Source organism: Rhinopithecus roxellana, chromosome 11, assembly GCF_007565055.1.
Source record: "Rhinopithecus roxellana isolate Shanxi Qingling chromosome 11, ASM756505v1, whole genome shotgun sequence".
NCBI lineage: Eukaryota > Metazoa > Chordata > Mammalia > Primates > Cercopithecidae > Rhinopithecus > Rhinopithecus roxellana.
The window spans coordinates 46,916,202-46,934,428 of NC_044559.1; the positions used below are offsets into that span (position 1 = coordinate 46,916,202).

At 46.4% G+C, this 18,227-nt stretch overlaps 1 protein-coding gene across 3 annotated transcripts in view; it reads left to right on the forward strand.

The window, feature by feature from the left end:
- The window catches only part of DOCK1 (dedicator of cytokinesis 1), a 548,347-nt gene that overhangs the window by 88,020 nt on the left and 442,100 nt on the right, over positions 1 to 18,227 (forward strand). For 2 of the 3 annotated variants that reach the window (XM_030941069.1, XM_030941071.1), the window contains exons 9-12: positions 730 to 811; positions 1,559 to 1,694; positions 10,175 to 10,247; positions 13,765 to 13,907. In XM_030941069.1, coding sequence (XP_030796929.1) covers positions 730 to 811; positions 1,559 to 1,694; positions 10,175 to 10,247; positions 13,765 to 13,907 — 434 coding nt within the window. The remainder of the gene's footprint in view (positions 1 to 729; positions 812 to 1,558; positions 1,695 to 10,174; positions 10,248 to 13,764; positions 13,908 to 18,227) is intronic. The other variant, XM_030941070.1, reaches the window with a different exon arrangement.

Sequence of the window (18,227 nt, forward strand, 5' to 3'; positions counted from 1 at the left end):
AAATTTGGTTTCTTTGAATGCCATTTCTGTGACTTTCATCCTGTTGTTTTTTCTGCAAGATGATTGACTGGAATGCATCATTTAGAATGGTGCCTGCCACATACAGACTGTCAGTTGATATTTGTTAAATGAAAACACTGTAAGTCTATTATTCCTGCTTAGCCTTCAGTATAACTTTCTCTTTGCCCAGATGGAAACATTGTGGTTCAACTATGTGTGAGTTGTGCGTGTGTCTGTGTATATGCTAAAACTCTAGGATCTTTACTTGTATTATTCAAAATTTGAAAACTTAATACAGAAAAATATGAGTGGATTTTATTCTCACTTCTGGTAAACACTTTGTTTCCTCTTGACATAGGATGCAGTTTTTATTTTACAGTGTATTTGGTTTGTCATAGGTTTTGAAATAAAGATGCATTGTGCTGAATTTTATAGTATTGCCATTCTAAATGAACAAATAGGCTCTTAAAAAAAACCAACTTAGAAATACCATTTGCAAGTAGTTCCATTACAGTGACAACCCAAGACATCCCACATTAAAACTTGGCAGGGTTTTTCTGCTGTGGATGTTAATTGATGAGTAGCTGTAGGTGATATTTTTGATATTTATAAACTCATGGTTGTCTGTATAGTGCACCTACATGGTATTAATTATGAAACAATGTGGATGTACATTTGGTACTCTGTTATTTGGAAAATTAACTTGCTTTTATTTCTCCCTTTTCCAAGTGAAAACTACCTGGTTCGCTGGTCCAGTTCAGGATTACCTAAAGACATAGACAGATTACATAATTTGCGAGCTGTGTTTACCGTAAGTGCACGCAAAGATGTTTGGTTGAATTGGCCACCATTCTAATGACTACTTTTAGTGATTTCTCTCGGCCTTCCTGCCACACTAGAACATGGGTGCCTGGGATGCCTGTAATATCGGTTAATTTAGTATTACTAAGTAGAGTGCCTTTCCAGAAATCTTCTGAGTCTCTAGCCACCCTTAGAATGACCGTGACAAAGATTTACCCCATTACCATGGAATGTGCCTCTTAAATGTGTGTCTTTTTGTTTTGTTTTTTTTTTCCTCCAGACAGAGTCTTGCTCTGTCACCCAGGCTGGAGTGCAATGGTGTGATCTCAGCTCACTGCAACCTACACCTCCTGGGTTCAAGCAATTCTCCTGCCTCAGCCTCCCGAGTAGCTGGGATTACAGGCACACACCACCACACCTGGCTAATTTTTTGTATTTTTAGTAGAGATGGGGTTTTCCCATGTTGGCCAGGCTGATCTCGAACTCCTGACCTCCTGATCCACCCTCCTCGGCCTCCCAAAGTGCTGGGATTACAGGTGTGAGCCACCGCACCCAGCCCTTAAATATGTATCTTAAGCTCACTTAACAGTAATTGATTATTGTTATTAAATTCCTTTCTGTCATATGAATAACTGATTAAAATTATAAAAATGGGTCTGAGAAAAGAGTCTCAATCCATTTTTTTACTGTCCTTTTCATTGGAACTTGCATTGAATAATGGTTCTCCAAAATAATTTATGGAAACTAATATTTCTAGGACCTCGGAAGCAAAGACCTGAAAAGGGAGAAAATCAGTTTTGTCTGTCAGATTGTTCGCGTGGGTCGCATGGAGCTGAGAGACAACAATACCAGGAAACTGACTTCGGGGTTGCGGCGACCTTTTGGAGTGGCTGGTAATCCATTTCTCTGTTTCCTTGAGAGTTTCAGATCTTCACAGTCACTTTCAAAAGAACCACTGTTGAATGTTGATTGGTCAATGGGCAGCTTTGATATACAAGCTTTTCTGCTGGAGAGAAAAAATATATTTATTAGTTATTTTCACTGTGGCTTCCAGTTGACCTGCTAGGCTCAGGATGCTCTTGGCCTCAAGTTTCAGATGTAAATCATACATTTGGTTTTAAAGTGGATCTCATCTTTCCCTGGGAGAGATCCTGACCCATATCCTCAGTCTGTAGGGAAGCCAGTCAATGGAGGGTTTCAGGTCTTGGTGATGGGCATCAGAATGGATTTGTGCAGGACGGTCAAAGCAATGAAGGGGAGGAAAGAAAGCAAACTGTGACGAGGACTCAGTTAGCTTCATATTGGTGCTCTTCCTCTGCCCTGTTGGTGCTCTTCCTCCGCCACGTTGGTGCTCTTCCTCCGCCACGTTGGTGCTCTTCCTCCGTCATGCTGGTGCTCTGTTATTTTTGGTGAGGGCACGAGGAATGTGAAAGACCAATTACCTCTGTTGAGGAAAGATAAAGGCATACCAGGAAGTTCTAATTATTTGCCCTATTTTAATGTCACTCTCATTTTTCATAGTTTTGGGAAGTGGTTTTCTCTCTTTAATGGTTGTGTACAATTTCATTACTTAGCACTCTGATATTTATTTTATGTTTGTGATTTTTGGGATTCATGTGAATATTCATGTGGGAAAGGTTCCTGATTCTTGACACACAGCTGGATTTTTTGTATGAACAGCTGTGGAAGACGTTCTTTGCCTTGGCTACCAGGAAACTCTGAACTTAGTTCATTCCCCCCGCCTTTTAAATAAACATTATTTTTAGAAAGGTGTTTAGGTTCAAGCAAAATTGAACAGAAAATATAGACAGATCCTATATATTTCTCCTTCCTTCCCCCTGCCTCCCCATTATCAATATCCCCCATAGATTGGTACATTGGTTGCAGTTGGTGAACCACATTGACACATCGTCGTCCTGTGAAGTCCGTAGTTTACATTAGTGTTCATTCTTGATGTTGTGCCTTTTGTGGGTTTCGACAGTTGAATAAATACTGTATATTCCCCATTGTAGTCTCTCACTGGGTGGCTTCACCATCCTAAAAGTCCTGTGTGTTCTGCGTGGAATTTTTGGAAAAATATTTCAAGTCATTTAAATGATTTACTATATCATAAGAAGTAAGCAATAGCAGTGATATAGGCATAATGAGAGCAGCATATTAATGCAGTTTACTTGAATTCAGTTTACCCATAGAGCTAACTAACGGAGTGTTCCAATGATTTTACCATTTGTGAGTGAAATGGTGAGGGTGAGGTTTTCTTTCTGAAGTCCCCACAACCTTGGGCTGGGGAAATCCTTTTGCATTTTCATCTCTCTGTCTTTTTGTTTTTAAGAGACAGAGCCTAACTCTGTCACCCAGTCTGTGTGATCACAGCTCACTGCTGCCCTGACCTCCTGGGCTCAAGTGATCTTCCTGCCTCAGCTTCCTGAGTAACTGGGACCACAGGTGCGCCCCCTCATGCCCTGCTAACATTTTCATCTCCTGACTTGAATACATACTTGAAAATTGCCCCTCTATTTGTCAGAGCCTGTAGCATCTTTTACATGTAATCTAGTGTTATATTTAAAATACCTTTCATTTTCCAGGATTTTTTTTTTCTTTTCCACCTTGATGGTAGTTTTAAGAGAATATTTAATTTTTGTCTCAGGCATAATTGGCTCCATTTGAGCAATCAGAGACATCTCTGACAACACATGGAAGTCGCTCCTCTTTTCAACAGCAAAGCTACAGATTCTCTGGTTATTAGATTACAAGATAGATTATGTCATAAGTGCCTACGAATGCATAGTTATATTTCTTAAAGATGAAATCTAGACCATAGGCTGACAGTTTTTACCTTCTTTTGATTAAAATTTTTGGAATTTAAAAATTTGGAATATTTTTCAGTTTTCATTGGGTTGACAGTCCATGAAGGTCTAGGCATTAATGGATGGAGAGGGTGATGGGCGTGGGCTCAGCTGACACCACTGTGGTCTTTCACTGTTTCTTACATGCTCACTTACGCTTGCTTGGTGGGGTCTGGAGTTAGGTTGGCCCCCCCAGCTCCTGGAGTTCTCCATGAATTACAGAAGCCCGGGTTAGTCACTGGGGCAGAGCGGGCAGCCTGGACATAGTTCCTTGTTTCTGGAGCCCCCACCTATGTAGTGTTGGCTGAGACACTACATCTGGTCACTGGAGTTTGGATCCCTGGCTGTGCGGCCACCAGGGACTTCTGTCCCCTGATATTTGCTGACCACATGGACACCCCCTGTGGTCCCTGGTTCCTCCTGTCTGAACTGGTCTCTGGTTCCTTCCTTTCCTGTCTCATGTCCCTGGTACCCACTGATATTGGGGCTTCTGAAAACCCACCTGGGGCCAAGTTCTAGCCTTGTCGTTTTGCTCGAGAATTCTCTGGAGTGTGGCTGCTTCTTGCTGCTCTGCTCTGACTGGCACATGGGGTGTCCCCCCTCACTTTGGGGTTGCAAAGAACCTGTGTGAACCTGCATGAACCTGCACGAACCTGCGTGAACCTGCGTGAACCTATGTGAACCTCTGTGAACGTGTGTGAACCTGTGTGAACCGGTGTGAACCTGCATGAACCTGTGTGAACCTTTATAAACCTGTGTGAACCTTTCTGAACCTGTGTGAACCTGCGTGAACCTTTCTGAACCTGTGTGAACCTGTGTGACCCTGTGTGAACCTCCGTGAACTTGTGTGAACCTTTCTGAACTTGCGCGAACCTCTGTGAACATACGTGAACCTGCACGAACCTGTGCGAACCTGCGTGAACCTGCATGAACCTTTCTGAACCTGCATGAACCTGTGTGAACCTGTGTGAACTTGTGTGAACCTTTCTGGAACCTATGTGAACCTGTGTGAACCTCTGAACATGCGTGAACCTGTGTGAACCTTTCTGAACTTGTGTGAACCTGTGTGAACATGCGTGAACCTGTGTGAACCTGCATGAACCTGTGTGAACCTTTCTGAACTGGTGTGAACCTGTGTGAACCTGTTTGAACCTGTGTGAACCTGCACGAACCTGTGTGAAGTGCTTCAGAGATACCTATAGGTGTTTGTTTTCCTCTGTGGGAAGATTTCAGGCCTGCAGCTGTTAATGTTGGGTTTCCAGGTCCTTTGAATTCTCTGTCCTTTCTGGTGTCACAGTTGCTCAGCAGTTGCTGGTTTGCCTGGCTCCACTGCATGCCCTCAGTGGGGATGTTGTGTTCATCCCTCAGTCCCAAGCTCTGAGCCTTTGTGGCCTCTGTGCTCACTCCAGAGGGGCCAGCTTTCCTGGACCTGCTGAGGTGGTGTGTGTCTGTACAGCAAGTAAGAATCTGGCTGGGCGCAGTGGCTCACACCTGTAATCCCAACAATGTGGGAGGCCGAGGTGGGTGGACCACATGAGGTTGGGTGTTCAAGACCAGCCTGGCCAACATGGTAAAACCCCATCTCTACGAAAAATAAAACAATTATCCAGGCATGGTGCATGCCTGTAGTCCCAGCTACTCAGGAGGCTAGGGAGAAGAGTTGCTTGAACCTGGGAGGCTGAGGTTGCAGTGAGCTAAGATTGTGTCACTGCACTCCAGCCTGGGGAACAGGGCGAGACTCTGTCACACACACACGCACACACACACACACACACACACACACACACACACAAGACCGGTGCAGTGGCTCCCACCTCTAATCCCAGAACTTTGGGAGGCTGAGGCAGGCTGAAAATGAGGTTAGGAGTTCGGGACCAGCCTGGCCAGCATGGTGAAACCCTGTCTCTACTAAACATACAACAAAGTTAATTGGGCATGGTGGCGGGTGCCTGTAACCCAGCTACTCAGCAGGGAGGCAGGAGAATTGCTTGAACTGGGGAGGTGGAGGTTCCAGTGAGCCAAGATCACGCCAGGGTGACAGGGCGAGACTGTCTCAAAAAAAAAAAAACAAAACAAGTAAAGACCTGATCATTCTGCTTGTGGAATTTCCAGTTTCCTACTAGAAACTCTTCTCTGAGACATTTCATTATGTGATCTATGTAAATTTTTGGCACAAAAAGTAAATATCTTAATGCAGTGGTTCTCAATCCTAACTGAATATGAGAAAAATCTTGCAAGCTTTCAGTAAAAATTCTTGGTCAGATGCTGTGGTTCATGCCTGTAATCCTAGCACTTTGGGAGGCTGAGGCAGGCAGATCGCTTGAGCCCAGGCATTCAAGATTAGCCTGACAACATGGTGAAACCTTGTCTCTACTAAAAGTTACAAAAGTTAGCTGGGCGCTTGGTGGCACTGACCTGTGGTCCCAGCTACTCGAGAGGCTGAGGTGGGAGGATCTCCTGAGCCCTGGGAAGTCCAGACTGCAAATAAGCCATGATCGTGCTATTGTACTCCAGCCTGGGCTACAGTCAGATCCTGTCCCCTGCAACCCCACTCCCAAAAAGAAAAAATTGTTGCACAGGCCCCACTCCTGTCCAGTTAAACCAGAATCTCTGCTTTAACCAAAATCAGTTGCTTGTCACTATGGGCCACTCAGTGACTGGCAGTTTGCTGCCACCAGACCACCTGCCCCCCCCCCCCCCGCCCCGCCCCGCCCTGCTTATCACGTGGTGGCATTCAGCACATCTGGGGAAATTTTTTAAATAGGATTTGCTTCTAACTTATTCATTGTGTCATCCAACCAAATGTTCTCTTTGTTACTAAGCAAGGACACTCGGGTGCAGTGGCTCACACCTGTAGTCCCAGCACTTTGGGAGGCCAAAGTGGGTGGACTGCTTGAATCCAGCAGTTTGAGACCAGCCTGGGCAATACGGTGAAACCCTATCTCTACCAAAAAAAAAAAAAAAAAAAAAAAAAAAAAAACAAATACACAAAGATTAGCCAGTCATGGTGGCTCATGCTTGGGGTGGCTAAGGCAGGAGGACTGCCTGAACTTGGGAGGTTGAAGTTGCTGTGATCCATGATCGTACCACTGCACTCCAGCCTAGGCGACAGAGCGAGACACTGTCTCAAAAAAAAAAGGGGGGATAGAAGGGATGCTTCCCACATCTAAGAAGGTTGATCAGCATGTTGGTAATCGCATTCTACCTGTTCGTATGCAACTCAGTTTCCACATGCAAATTTAATTTTGAGACTTTCTTCAGAATGACTTCTGCATTTCTGTGTCAACAGAGTTCAGTTCCTCAGAATGAGAAGTGTTCATGGACCTTGAAGGCTACAGTTCTTAGTCTTTGGTTGAAAATAATGGGTCACATTGCTGTTTTTTAACCTTTTTATAATGTAACCTTTTCTATCTTTTTCTAAAAGATAGAAAATTCTAAAAATAATGGAAATTTTGTGGAAAAGTGTTGTTAAATAAATTATCCATAGTTTTACATAGCCGGGGTAGTACCTGATGTTTATTCTGATATGTTTGTTTCCAATTTTTTTTTCTGTGTGTGGCATATGATTTTTAAATACAATATCACATCCTACCATATGTTCATTTATTTACTGATGGATTTTCAATGTCTTTTTAGTCCCTTTTTTGCCATCTTAACCATTTTTAGGTGTACAGTTCAGTAGTAAGTATGTTTGCATTGCGTATACTTTTATCTTTCTAACAAACCTAGCATTATCTTATGAACATGTCATTTTATTAAGTATTATTCAAAAATTCGGCTTCTCAGTGTCTGCAGCCTGTAGCCCTGTGATTGCAGCAGGCCTTTGCTTTGGGTGAGGGTATCTCAGCCTTGCGGTGTAGTAGCTACGCAGTGAGCATGCTGGAGCTTGAAGCATCCCACCTGTGCCTGTTTGCAGGGCAGCCTCTGCAGCGGAGTTGCTGACTCGTAGGGTGTGGGGGTCCATTTGCCGCGAGCAAGTTGTCCTGATGCAGCCCCACCAGCGGGACTGAGCCGTCAGCCCCTCTCCCTGCGAGACGTTTCTCACCTCCCGCCTTCTGCTCTCCTGCCTTTGCTGGCCCTGTGCCTCCATCTCTTGTCCTGACACCACTGCCTCCTTCCTTCTCCTGCCCTCTGAATTCCAGCATCACGCGGTGCCGTCTGTCTACCCGGCCTCTCCCTCACAGAGCTGTACTGACTTCAGCTGGACTCTTCTTTTCACCATCCTCTTACCTGAATGTAGAGACCCTGGGCTGGCTGTTTGGGGGAGGTTTCCCCCCAAGACCTTTATTTCCTCCTTTGGTGTCAGGCACATCTTGTCCAACCTGCAGGGAGCACTCCCTCCGCATGGGGCTGTGTGCGGGAGAGCAGTCAGGAGAGTCCCTGGGAGGCGCGATGAGCGGTGATGACTGGTGATGTCCAGGCCTTCTCCTCGAGGCTCAGGATGGGTGCGGGACTTGGGGTGTTTTCCACCTGTGGGTGCTCAGGCTCTGCTTGCGTTTCCTGCTTGTTTGCTGCTTTCCTGCACAAGGTCCTGTGTTCCGGGGCTGGGCACCGGGGATGTGGCAAGGGAGTCCCATGATCAGCTGGTGAGATGAGTCCCATGGCAGAGAGGGGCTTTGCAGGCACCCAGCCAGGCCACCCAGGACCAGCTGGCATGTGAGGGCTGGCCTGCCCGGGTCAGACCACCTTGGTTCTGGCTCATAGTGGGCTGCTGCCCAAATGAGTTAATGAAGGATGCTGAAGTGGTGGTCTCAGGCGTCTTGGAAAAAGGTAAAAAGGTGGGTGCTGCAGTCAGTCGCATGTGGGTCAGTCACCCCCAAGAGTGGTGGAAGCTGGTAAAGTCTTCCCCCAGGCCAGGCGAGGGCCCGTGTCCAGACCATGCATCTTCTGAGCAGCTGTCATTTGATGTTCCAAGTTATTTGGGATTCTTTGACCTGTATCTGCAAACACAGCTGTGGGCTCTTAGCTCTTTGAGTCCCCTTGGTTCAGTGGAGTGTGGGTGTCGTCCCTCAGGACACAATACTGAGGCCCGTGGGCTCCACCAGGCCAAGCAGGGGATGAGAATTGTGCTTTTTTGGTTCTACACATCCCTCCCCCTTTTTGGAGGGTGGTGATGGTGATGGTAGAAAGGAAAAATCTCAATATATGATTACTCGTGTATTGGACAAAGTATATTTAGACTCATCCTCTTACCTGAGCATAGAGACCCTGGGCTACAGAGACCCTTCTGGGGAAGGGTCTTGTGCAAAGAAAATAAACAAAGCATCTTCCTCTCTTTTCTTAAGTCCGGTGTGGCGGTTGAGCAATAGCAGAGACAGGGAAAGTGACCAGGGCCATCTGGGGTTATTCTTGGATTTTCTTGTTCTGTCATGACTCATGACCAAGGGCAAAAGGAATTGTTTGAAAGGTAAACAGTGTGTCTGGCTTTACTCCTGAATGTGATCAGGGGATGTCTTTTTAACACAAGAACATTGCAAAGGATATTAGCCTTTCTTGTGATGTTAGCAAGCCTGGACCTCCCAGGGGGATGTGTTTGTGAAGGCAGTTTAATAGCATTGAAAGAGTTTGGGTCTTGGAGACTTTCTAGCTGTAGACTTTGAGCATGCTTGTTCATGCGTCTTCGAGCCTCAGTTTCTCATCAGTCTGGTAGGTGACTCTGAGGATTTGCCTTGAAGTGTCCTCTTGTAAGAGCATCGACAGATACCAGCATGTGGTGGGTGCTTGGGAAATGGTAGCTACTTGTTTGCTTAATTGTTTGGGGGAATGCAATGGCATGAGGCTTCAGAACAGTGCTGGCCAGCATGGTAACCACTGGTCACATGTGACTAGTTAAATTTAAATTAAATGAACAAAGTAAAAGTAAGTTTTCAGTTCCTCCATCATGCTTTCTACATTTTATTTTTTTCTTTTGTTTTGTGGCAGGGTCTCTGTCACTCAGGCTGGAGTGCAGCGGTATGAATTCTGCTCACTGCAACCTTTACCTCCTGGGCCCAAGCAAATCTCTCATCTCAGCTTCCTGCGTAGCTGGGACTACAGGCGCACACCACCATGCCTGGATAATTTTTGTATTTTTTGTAGAGATAGAGGTTTTGTCATGTTGCCCAGGCTGGTCTTGAACTCCTGGGCTCGAGCTTTCTGCCCACCTTGGTCTCCCAAAGTGCTGGGATTACAGATGTGAGCCACTGCGCCTGGCCTGTGCTTTCACATTTTTGTTGCTCATTGTTATGGAACATTTTCCATCATTACAGAAAGTTCTATTGGACAGGGCAGCCCTAGGGTGACAGTTGGATAATAGGCAAAGGAAATTATTAAATGGAACTCTGCCATTTGAGCCCCACTTCCATTTGGGCCAGTGTTTTCTGATAACTTAATTTGTCTTTCAAGCATGGAAATAATTTAGACTTGACGATGAGAAAACAGCTTTTGCTGTTGTTTGCCAGAAGATATTCTGATGTTCCTTTGTTTGTTTGTGTTCTGTGATTATAGCATTTAAGCCAAAATAATCTCTGTTCTCTTTTTGTCTCCAGTGATGGATGTAACAGATATAATAAATGGAAAAGTAGACGACGAAGATAAGCAGCATTTCATTCCCTTTCAGCCGTAAGTATGGAGCAATTCAAGTACTTAGCCAGATATAATGTGGAAAACATAGGCTTGTAATAATTATCTTTATAATTAAATGGATAAACCTAAGTAAGAATTATTTTATAATTATGAAAAACCTCTTTAGTCACTGCTGTAGTACATGGAATTTTTTTGTAGCCATAAGAATCCTGGGTCAAAGTTTGTTTATGGTCCTGGAAGTAGAAGATTTTACTTGCCTTATCATGTAGAAGGCACAGAATTAAAACTCTGCTCTGAACCTGAACGTTTCTTTACATAATCGATTTATTCTAGTAGCTGTTTGTAGTTTCAAAGCACAATACTTCCAAATTCATCATAGAAGTTTGCTGTGTTTAAAATAGAAAACCAAACAAAATTATGATGAATTATTTTAAAGCGGGAAATAGTGCTTTAAAGCATAGAATCATGCTGCTGATTTTTGTTTCTCGGTTTTTGCTTAGAGTGGAGCATATCTGTGCTCGTTTTTCGGCTTTCTCTAGTTCTGACTTGAAGTCTTTAAAGCGGCACGGAAGCTGAGAAAAAGCTCTTGGAGGAGATTCGTTAAATTGATTATCTGATTTGTGGGTAGAACCCAGGGAACTGGTGGAAAGAATTGGCATTTATTTCCCTCGTGTGGAAGCAAGAGTGTACCCAGATGATGGTCGTTGGCCACTTAAGGGCACTCCTACTCCTCACAGAGGAGGAGAGAAAAAGGAATCCAAATGGTTGAGGTGAATTGTAAGAGACAGCTGCCTCCTGGGTGTGGGGTTGAGGGGCGATGTTAGGGGAGAATGCGTGGTGAGGGAAGTGGCAGCCCCCTGCCATAGAGACAGCCTCCTCCTGGGTGTGGGGTTGAAGGGCGACGTTAGGGGAGAATCCGTGGTGAGGGAAGTGGCAGCCCCCTGCCGTAGTGCTCTGCAGTTTTACTTTTCCCTCATTTTTCTTCTTAATCGATTTCAGACTTGAAACACATTTTTAGATTTTAGACATGTTACTGTTTTCAGCTGTTGGCTGAAGGGTTTAGGAGGCGGGTAGTAATTGGGTGGCTGAAGGAGTCCTGTCCTTGGGGGTCCGGAGATGTGAGGTTGGCTTCCCTCTGCCCCATGCATCCTTGGTGATGGACCGCCGCACTCAACCCCACCTGACTCCTCTGGGACTTGAGTGCCACTGGCTAAGACAGGAAGAATATGACTTTCTTTGCAGGCAGGCGAACTGGTCAGGTAGCACCCTAAAGCTTTTTGTACAGCTCAGTAGGAGATTTTGCTATCTTCTTGTCATAAGAATAACAGCAAACCCTGCGTTATTGAACTGGGAGTCAGGGTTAAGTTATATGTATCTCACCATGCACCACTAGAGGCAGAGGTCTCTTTGTGGCTTAAATGCTTTAGGTTTACTCTCCTGTCCAGTGTGGTAACCATTAGCTCCATGTGGCTGTTTAAAATACTTAAAATGAGCTGGGCACAGTGGCTCACGCCTGTAATCCCAGCACTTTGGGAGGTTGAGGCAGGAGGATCACCTGAGGGTCAGGAGTTCGAGACCCGCCTGGCCAACATGGCGAAACCCCATAACTACTAAAAATACAAAAATTAGCTGGGCGTGGTGGCAGGCGCCTGTAATCCCAGCTACTTGGGAGACTGAGGCAGGAGAATCGCTTGAACCCGGGAGGCAGAGGTTGCAATGAGCCGACATCATGCCACTGCACTCCAGCCTGGGTGACAGAGGGAGATTCCGTCTCAAAAATAATAATAATAATTAGAATGAAGTAGCATTAAACATTGAGTTTTTCAGTCATGTTGGTCCTGTTCCAAGTGTTCAGCAGGAGAGGAGGCCAGCAGCACCGTCCTGGGCCGTACGTACACAGCACATCTCCACCACTGCAGAAAGCTCTGCTGGATAATGTTGTTTTATAGTCCCACCCAGTGAGGAGAGTTTATAAAAGGAACGCAGTGCTGCAGAATCTGGAAGTTTCTTTAGCAAACAAGGGGAACAGTATCGTGGAACATGGGCAGATATTGAGGTCATAAATAAAATACACCTTTGTAAAATTATAATATTAAATTGCCTCATTCTCTCATGAGAAATAATGCAGCTCCCTACTGTTTTGAATGCTGTATTATATATTAGACCTCAGAGGTTCTTGATGCCCAGATGTACCACTAAGTTGAAATTACCTGTTGCCTGCTAGTGTCCTCTGTGAAAAGTCAAAAAAAAAAAAAAAAAAAAAAAGGAAAGAAAAATCCCAAAACAAACCCAACTTGAGGGATTGTTTGAAAAGTTAGGGAGGTTGTTAGTTTTAGATTCACTGATTTTCACAGAACGTGTTATGAGTTGTCTGAGATTGCCTGTGCTTTGCTGCCATCTTTTTCTATCTTGTAGTGGAATGTCCACTTGGAAAATATATTATTCCATGTGTACTTCTTATGTAATTTGTGACTCCGTGCTCCATTAAAGGAAGACTAATAGATGAATATTTGCAGTGTTAGAAAGAAAAGAACAGCGTGATTTTTAATAGCAAAATAAGCAATGAAACCAGTTCTTTGGGAAATGTCATGCTAATGAAACCGTTTTTTGCTCCATTAAAACTGATTTATTATCTCACAGGGTTGGTTTTAGGGAAGGAAGCACATTGCACATCTCCCTTCCTCCCTGTCTTTTTTAACTTGGTGAAGTAAATGACAACAGTCTTCAGTTCCCTTGAGTCTTGTGGCTCCAGTGATGGATAGCACTGTCTTTGTTCCCAGGATTGATTTTAACCATTACGGCGATGCTGTCTATTTTCTTACTCATTTCATAGCGCACTTCGCTGTGCTACATGGTATTTCTATTTGGGCATATGCTACCTGTTTTTAGCTAGTCTCTCGTACAGCACAGCATCTGTGACAGGCTCCTGATTCACGGGCCCTGAAAATATGGGTGGTCTGTGTTCATAATGGAGCCACACATGAGACTAGGTCGTGGTGTTCTCCAAACACGGTGCCATTCTTCTCACATGTAGTCATTTTAGGGTCTATTGTGTACATAGTCCAAGAGAGTAGAGTAGAAAGCCTTTGCAAGCAGTTAGGTTCCAGGGATTTTTTTTTTTAATCTCAATTTTGCGTTTCCCTTTAGATCACCTGCCCCTTGACCTATGCTAGGTTCAGAATTATTGAAATTGGAGGAATGGCCATAAACATTCTTTGGGATTAAATGCCTTTCAACCATGTGGCTTTCAGACAAGCTCCTTTTTTTAAACACAAGCGTCTGATGGAGACGCAGTGGAGGCCTGGTGCACGTTTATTTCCTGGGGAGAGGGTTGCCCTCGTTTGCTCTATTCCCTCTCATGGTTCAGCATTTTCCTGATCAATGCTTTTCCCTGTTTCTCTTGTCACCTCTCCCATCCTTTGTCGTGCGTTGACTCATGATGCCTCCCTCTCACACTCGGTGACGATGATCTCTTATGTTCCCTTGTTACCGTGACCCATGGGTCTCTGTGCCCCTTTGTCTCCTGTGGTCTTGGTCGTCCCGTGCCCTCCAGGCTCGCGTTGGACGACGCCATTCGACACAAGCCGCTGAACATGTCATCCCGTTTTTCACCCAGGGTGGCAGGGGAGAATGACTTCCTTCAGACTGTTATAAACAAAGTCATCGCTGCCAAAGAAGTCAACCACAAGGGGCAGGGTACGTATTTTCCTATTTTGTTTCCATCAGTGTGTATTTGCATGCGTTTGGGACAGTGCTGTCTGGGTTGCGTTTTAGTTTGATGTTGATCATGACGGTGTGAAGATGGTGGCGGTGACAGTGGTCCTGGTGGAGAATGTGTGTGACGGTCACCCCCATGTACAGTGCATGACGGTTTTCTGGCCCATCACCTTTGTGAACATTGCTGAGAGCCCACTCCTGGATGGAGAGTGGAGTCAGATTAGATGTTTAGAGGAACGTGCAGGTGGTAGGCGTAACTCGCCTCTGCCCATGTTGTGTGCTAATCACTGCCTGTTCTGGGGCTCCCCTGCTGGTCTCCCTAAGAAGGTGACTTCATTTGTGCAGACTTGCTCCCCTGAGTTCTGTCATTTAAGTGATTTCTCCTCCCCTACACCCCGCCTCACACTCACCGTTTTTAATCCTGCACTGACACGTTTCCGAGCAGCTGACCTGCTGCTGGCAGAAGGAATGAATCAGTTACCTTGGGCTGGTGACAGTTGGCACTTGGCTGGCCAGGAGGGCTGCCAGGAAACAACTGTGACTGAGGCCCCGCCTCCAGCCCAAGGGGAAGTCACCTTCAGAACTTGACCGTCTCACTCCCTGATCCGTGCAGACTGCCCGTAAACGCAGTAGAGCTTAGGCGAACAGACCTGCTTCATCGTCCAGCTACCTTATGTCACTAGACTTTTAAAAAACAATTATCTTGATTCATTTCCCACTGTTCTAAAGGAGAATGTGAATTGAGCCTGAAGAATGTTATAGAGAATGAGCCTTCCTAGGGCTCTGCAGGGACCTCCAGCTTTCTTCTGGCGTGGACTACCCCCATCTCTGGCAAACAGTAGCAGGACAAAAACCCCAGCCCAGAACGTTAATGAGATGTGGCCCCTGCAGACAGAGCAATTTTCAGCTGACCCAGGACCCATCTTCTCCTGAATTAACAGCCCTCCCAATTTGCACTTTAATTGAAAACCACAGGGAGGTCCAATTAGGGCTGTTGAGATTGGAGTCACTCTCCGGCTCGGGACACCATGCAAAGGTTGCCAGCCGATCCTTCAGTGCTTCGAGCTGGGGCTGCCCTGGGATCTCCAGTTTCTTTTGCAGTCATCAGAGTTTGAATAAACTTTTATTAGAGTCATTCAGGGAGAGTGGAGTTTGGTGTCAGGCCAGCAGGAAATCACTGGGAAAGAGGACCCGAAGCCTGCCTCTGCCAGGCTCCCTGGTGTGTGGCCAAGATCTCTGAAGCCGGAGAACCTCGGGCTGATGCCCGGGGGTCCAGTTCCTTCAGCTTCTGGGAGGAGTGGGCATTTCCAAGTCACAGTGAGAACCGAGGGACAAGAACAGTGATAGGGGATCACAGGTGACTTCCTGAATCAGAATGGCCTCAGGCAACATGACTAGTGCTTGTTTACCTTGAACCTGAATTTTCTCCAGGGCCCACTGGTGGGTGGAATTCAGGTCAGGTGAGCAGTGTGGCCAGCGAGTGCAGCCGCACAGATCGGCCGCTGGGACTGCAGAGTGCCGCCCACCGGAGCTCATTTTATCACCAGCAGCCCAGGCTTAACCTGATCCTTGCTTGTCTGTCAAGTGACTGTTAGCGGTCCCAGGAGTGGAAGGGACATGGAGGAGATACTCATCTTCAGAGAGAGCCTCTGGATTTTTTCACCCCTCTGTCCATGTGCACCTCCTGTCTCTTGAGCTTACCACTTGGCCTTGGCCGATTTTTGGTTTATGCTAACATGTTTCCTCTTTACAATAGACAAAATCCTGAATATTTAATCCAAATTATTCTGAACCTAGAGGTGTGGGACATTTTATGTGGACAGTGAGTTCATGAAGACTCCAGACATCTGGTTCTATTGTTTGAGATAGAATGTATGCTAATCCTCTTTGTCTTTAGTTATTCTGGGTAAGCAAATGTCAACGCCAAATGCACTTTTTTTCTCCTGTGAGAAAGCATTTAAAACACAGGGTAATCAGGAACATTTAATTTCCATTTTTAAAGTGTGTGGTAATAAATTTAATTGTGTCACTAATGCATTAGTTTATGTATTAAGATATTTGAGCAGGCTGGCGTTTCTGAGAAAGGGTTTGAAATGCAGGATTTCTAATACTAAGTGTTAGGTGTTCCATCTTCATGTCTTAACCTTCGACCTCTGTGAATGACCTCACCGCATCCTGCAATCCTTCAAAGAGCATCTTTCTGTTAGATTTATTTTGTGGACATTCATTCTCCAGGGAGGCTTTTGGACTCAGACTCCTGAGATTTGAGAAACTCTTAGCTGCATCCTGGTGTCCAGGGAAGACCAGCTCCCCGTCAGCCATGGTGCCGATTCCTCAGGCTCTTCTGTCAGGGTCTGGGCTTTGGTTTGTTCTCCTGGAGACCAGGGCCAGGGGTTATGGTGAGGAAGTTCCTGGCCCTTTGCAGATCTGTCTGCTTACCTATTCTGCAGGTCTGGAGCTGCTGTTAGCTCAGGGTGCTTTTGTGTGAATTAGAAAAAGGGGCCTCATTGGCCGGGTGCAGTGGCTCACGCCTGTAATCCCAGCACTTTGGGAGGCCAAGGCGGGCGGATCACGAGGTCAGGAGATCGAGACCATCCTGGCTAACATGGTGAAACCCCGTCTCTACTAAAAATACAAAAAAATTAGCCGGGCGTGGTGGCGGGCGCCTGTAGTCCCAGCTACTCAGGAGGCTGAGGCAGGAGAATGGCGTGAACCCAGGAGGCGGAGCATGTAGTGAGCCGAGATGGCTCCACTGCACTCCAGCCTGGGCAACAGAGCGAGACTCAATCTCAAAAAAAAAAAAAAAAGAAGAAGGGGCCTCATCATCTGAGTGAGTAGGGAGAGAGTGCCAGGGCCTATGGCTTGGTGAGTGAGTAGAGGCAGGATTTAGCTCCCACTTGCCTTTTGTGGTCAGTTGTCTAGTGAAATGCACATTCTGGGCATTGGTACATGTGCTCCTGTCTGGGTGCCATCCCTGATACCTCTTTGGGGACCGCTTTCTATTGGTGATTCTTCCTTCCTTCAAACTCTCCCTCCCACGATCTGGAATTTTATGTCTTAAAAAGAAAGGAAAAAGAAAAAATATATTAAACAAAAAGGAAAGAAAAGAAACACCAAGAAACAGTCCTACCCTGAGTAATGCATCTGTGTCTGTGTATGTGGACTCTCTGGTCTTCCTCTCGCATTCATCTTTGCCCTTCTGTGTCCCAGCATCGGCCCTCTCCCTGAGCGCTCCTGCCCCCGTCTCCCACCAGGAGCCCTGTGGCTGCATGGGCATCCTCCCGTCCCAGTTTCCTGTTTCCCCGGTTATCCCTGACATCTCTGTCCCCTTGTGAGCTCTCAAAGTGGGCCCTTCTGCCTCTCTTCAGGACTCTCCTTTCCTTCCCCACTGTGGGTGCTTGCCCTTCAGGCAGCTCTGCCTGGAGCGGGTCTTCCTGTTCCAAGGAATGGTACCCCCAGGGCTTGCTAGTGGTTGTGCCTGCAAGGGGCACCGTCTCTGTAAGCTGCGCCTCCTCCTACCCCAACGCCCTGTGGTTCTGCTGGTTTGACTTCCGCGCTGGTCCCCTTTCCCACCCTCCATAGTGGCGTTCACATCCTGGCAGCCAGCTGGGTTCATGCGGTGGCCGCCCTGCTGCCATTCCATCCCCACAGTGCTCTGTACTCCTGTCTACTGGTTCCCTGTTAGCCACAGGGTGTCAGGTCAGAGCCTGACTCTTGTTCCTGAGCCCCTCTCTGGATGCCCCCCATCCTTCGGATAGACCACAGTCCCTGCCACCCCAGCCTCCCCACTGTCTTCCCATAGCGTCTGGGGGCTCCACCTGCCTGGGGTGGGGACAGGTCTGCAGTTCTCTTGCTTCCTGCAGGTCTCAGCCCTGACGTCCCTTGCTCTGTGACCCTTGAGACTGTGGTCCCAGGATGGCTTGCAGTGTGCTCAGGACTTCTCCCATGAGAACTTTGCAGTTGCATATTTCTCTGAGAGACCGTGGAGTTAGTGTCTGACCGTTGGCAATGGAAGCTAAACCCCTGGCAGGGGAGGTTGTGAGGGTCTGCCCTATGTCTGCAGTAGGTGCAGTGCCTTGTATTTGCATAGCACATAGTAGGTGCTCAGTAGCTACTTTTGAATAAATTAGAGGGACTCACTAGATAGCAAGAGGAAAGAGGGTTTCACCAGCTGGCAAAGAGCCAAACATCATCAGTGACTTTTGACTTCTCAGCTCCAAGTAATGTAAATCTGTGCAAAGGAGAACACCGTTTCCAGGGTAGCGGATATAGGAGTGGGCAGCCAGAGGACAGGGCGTG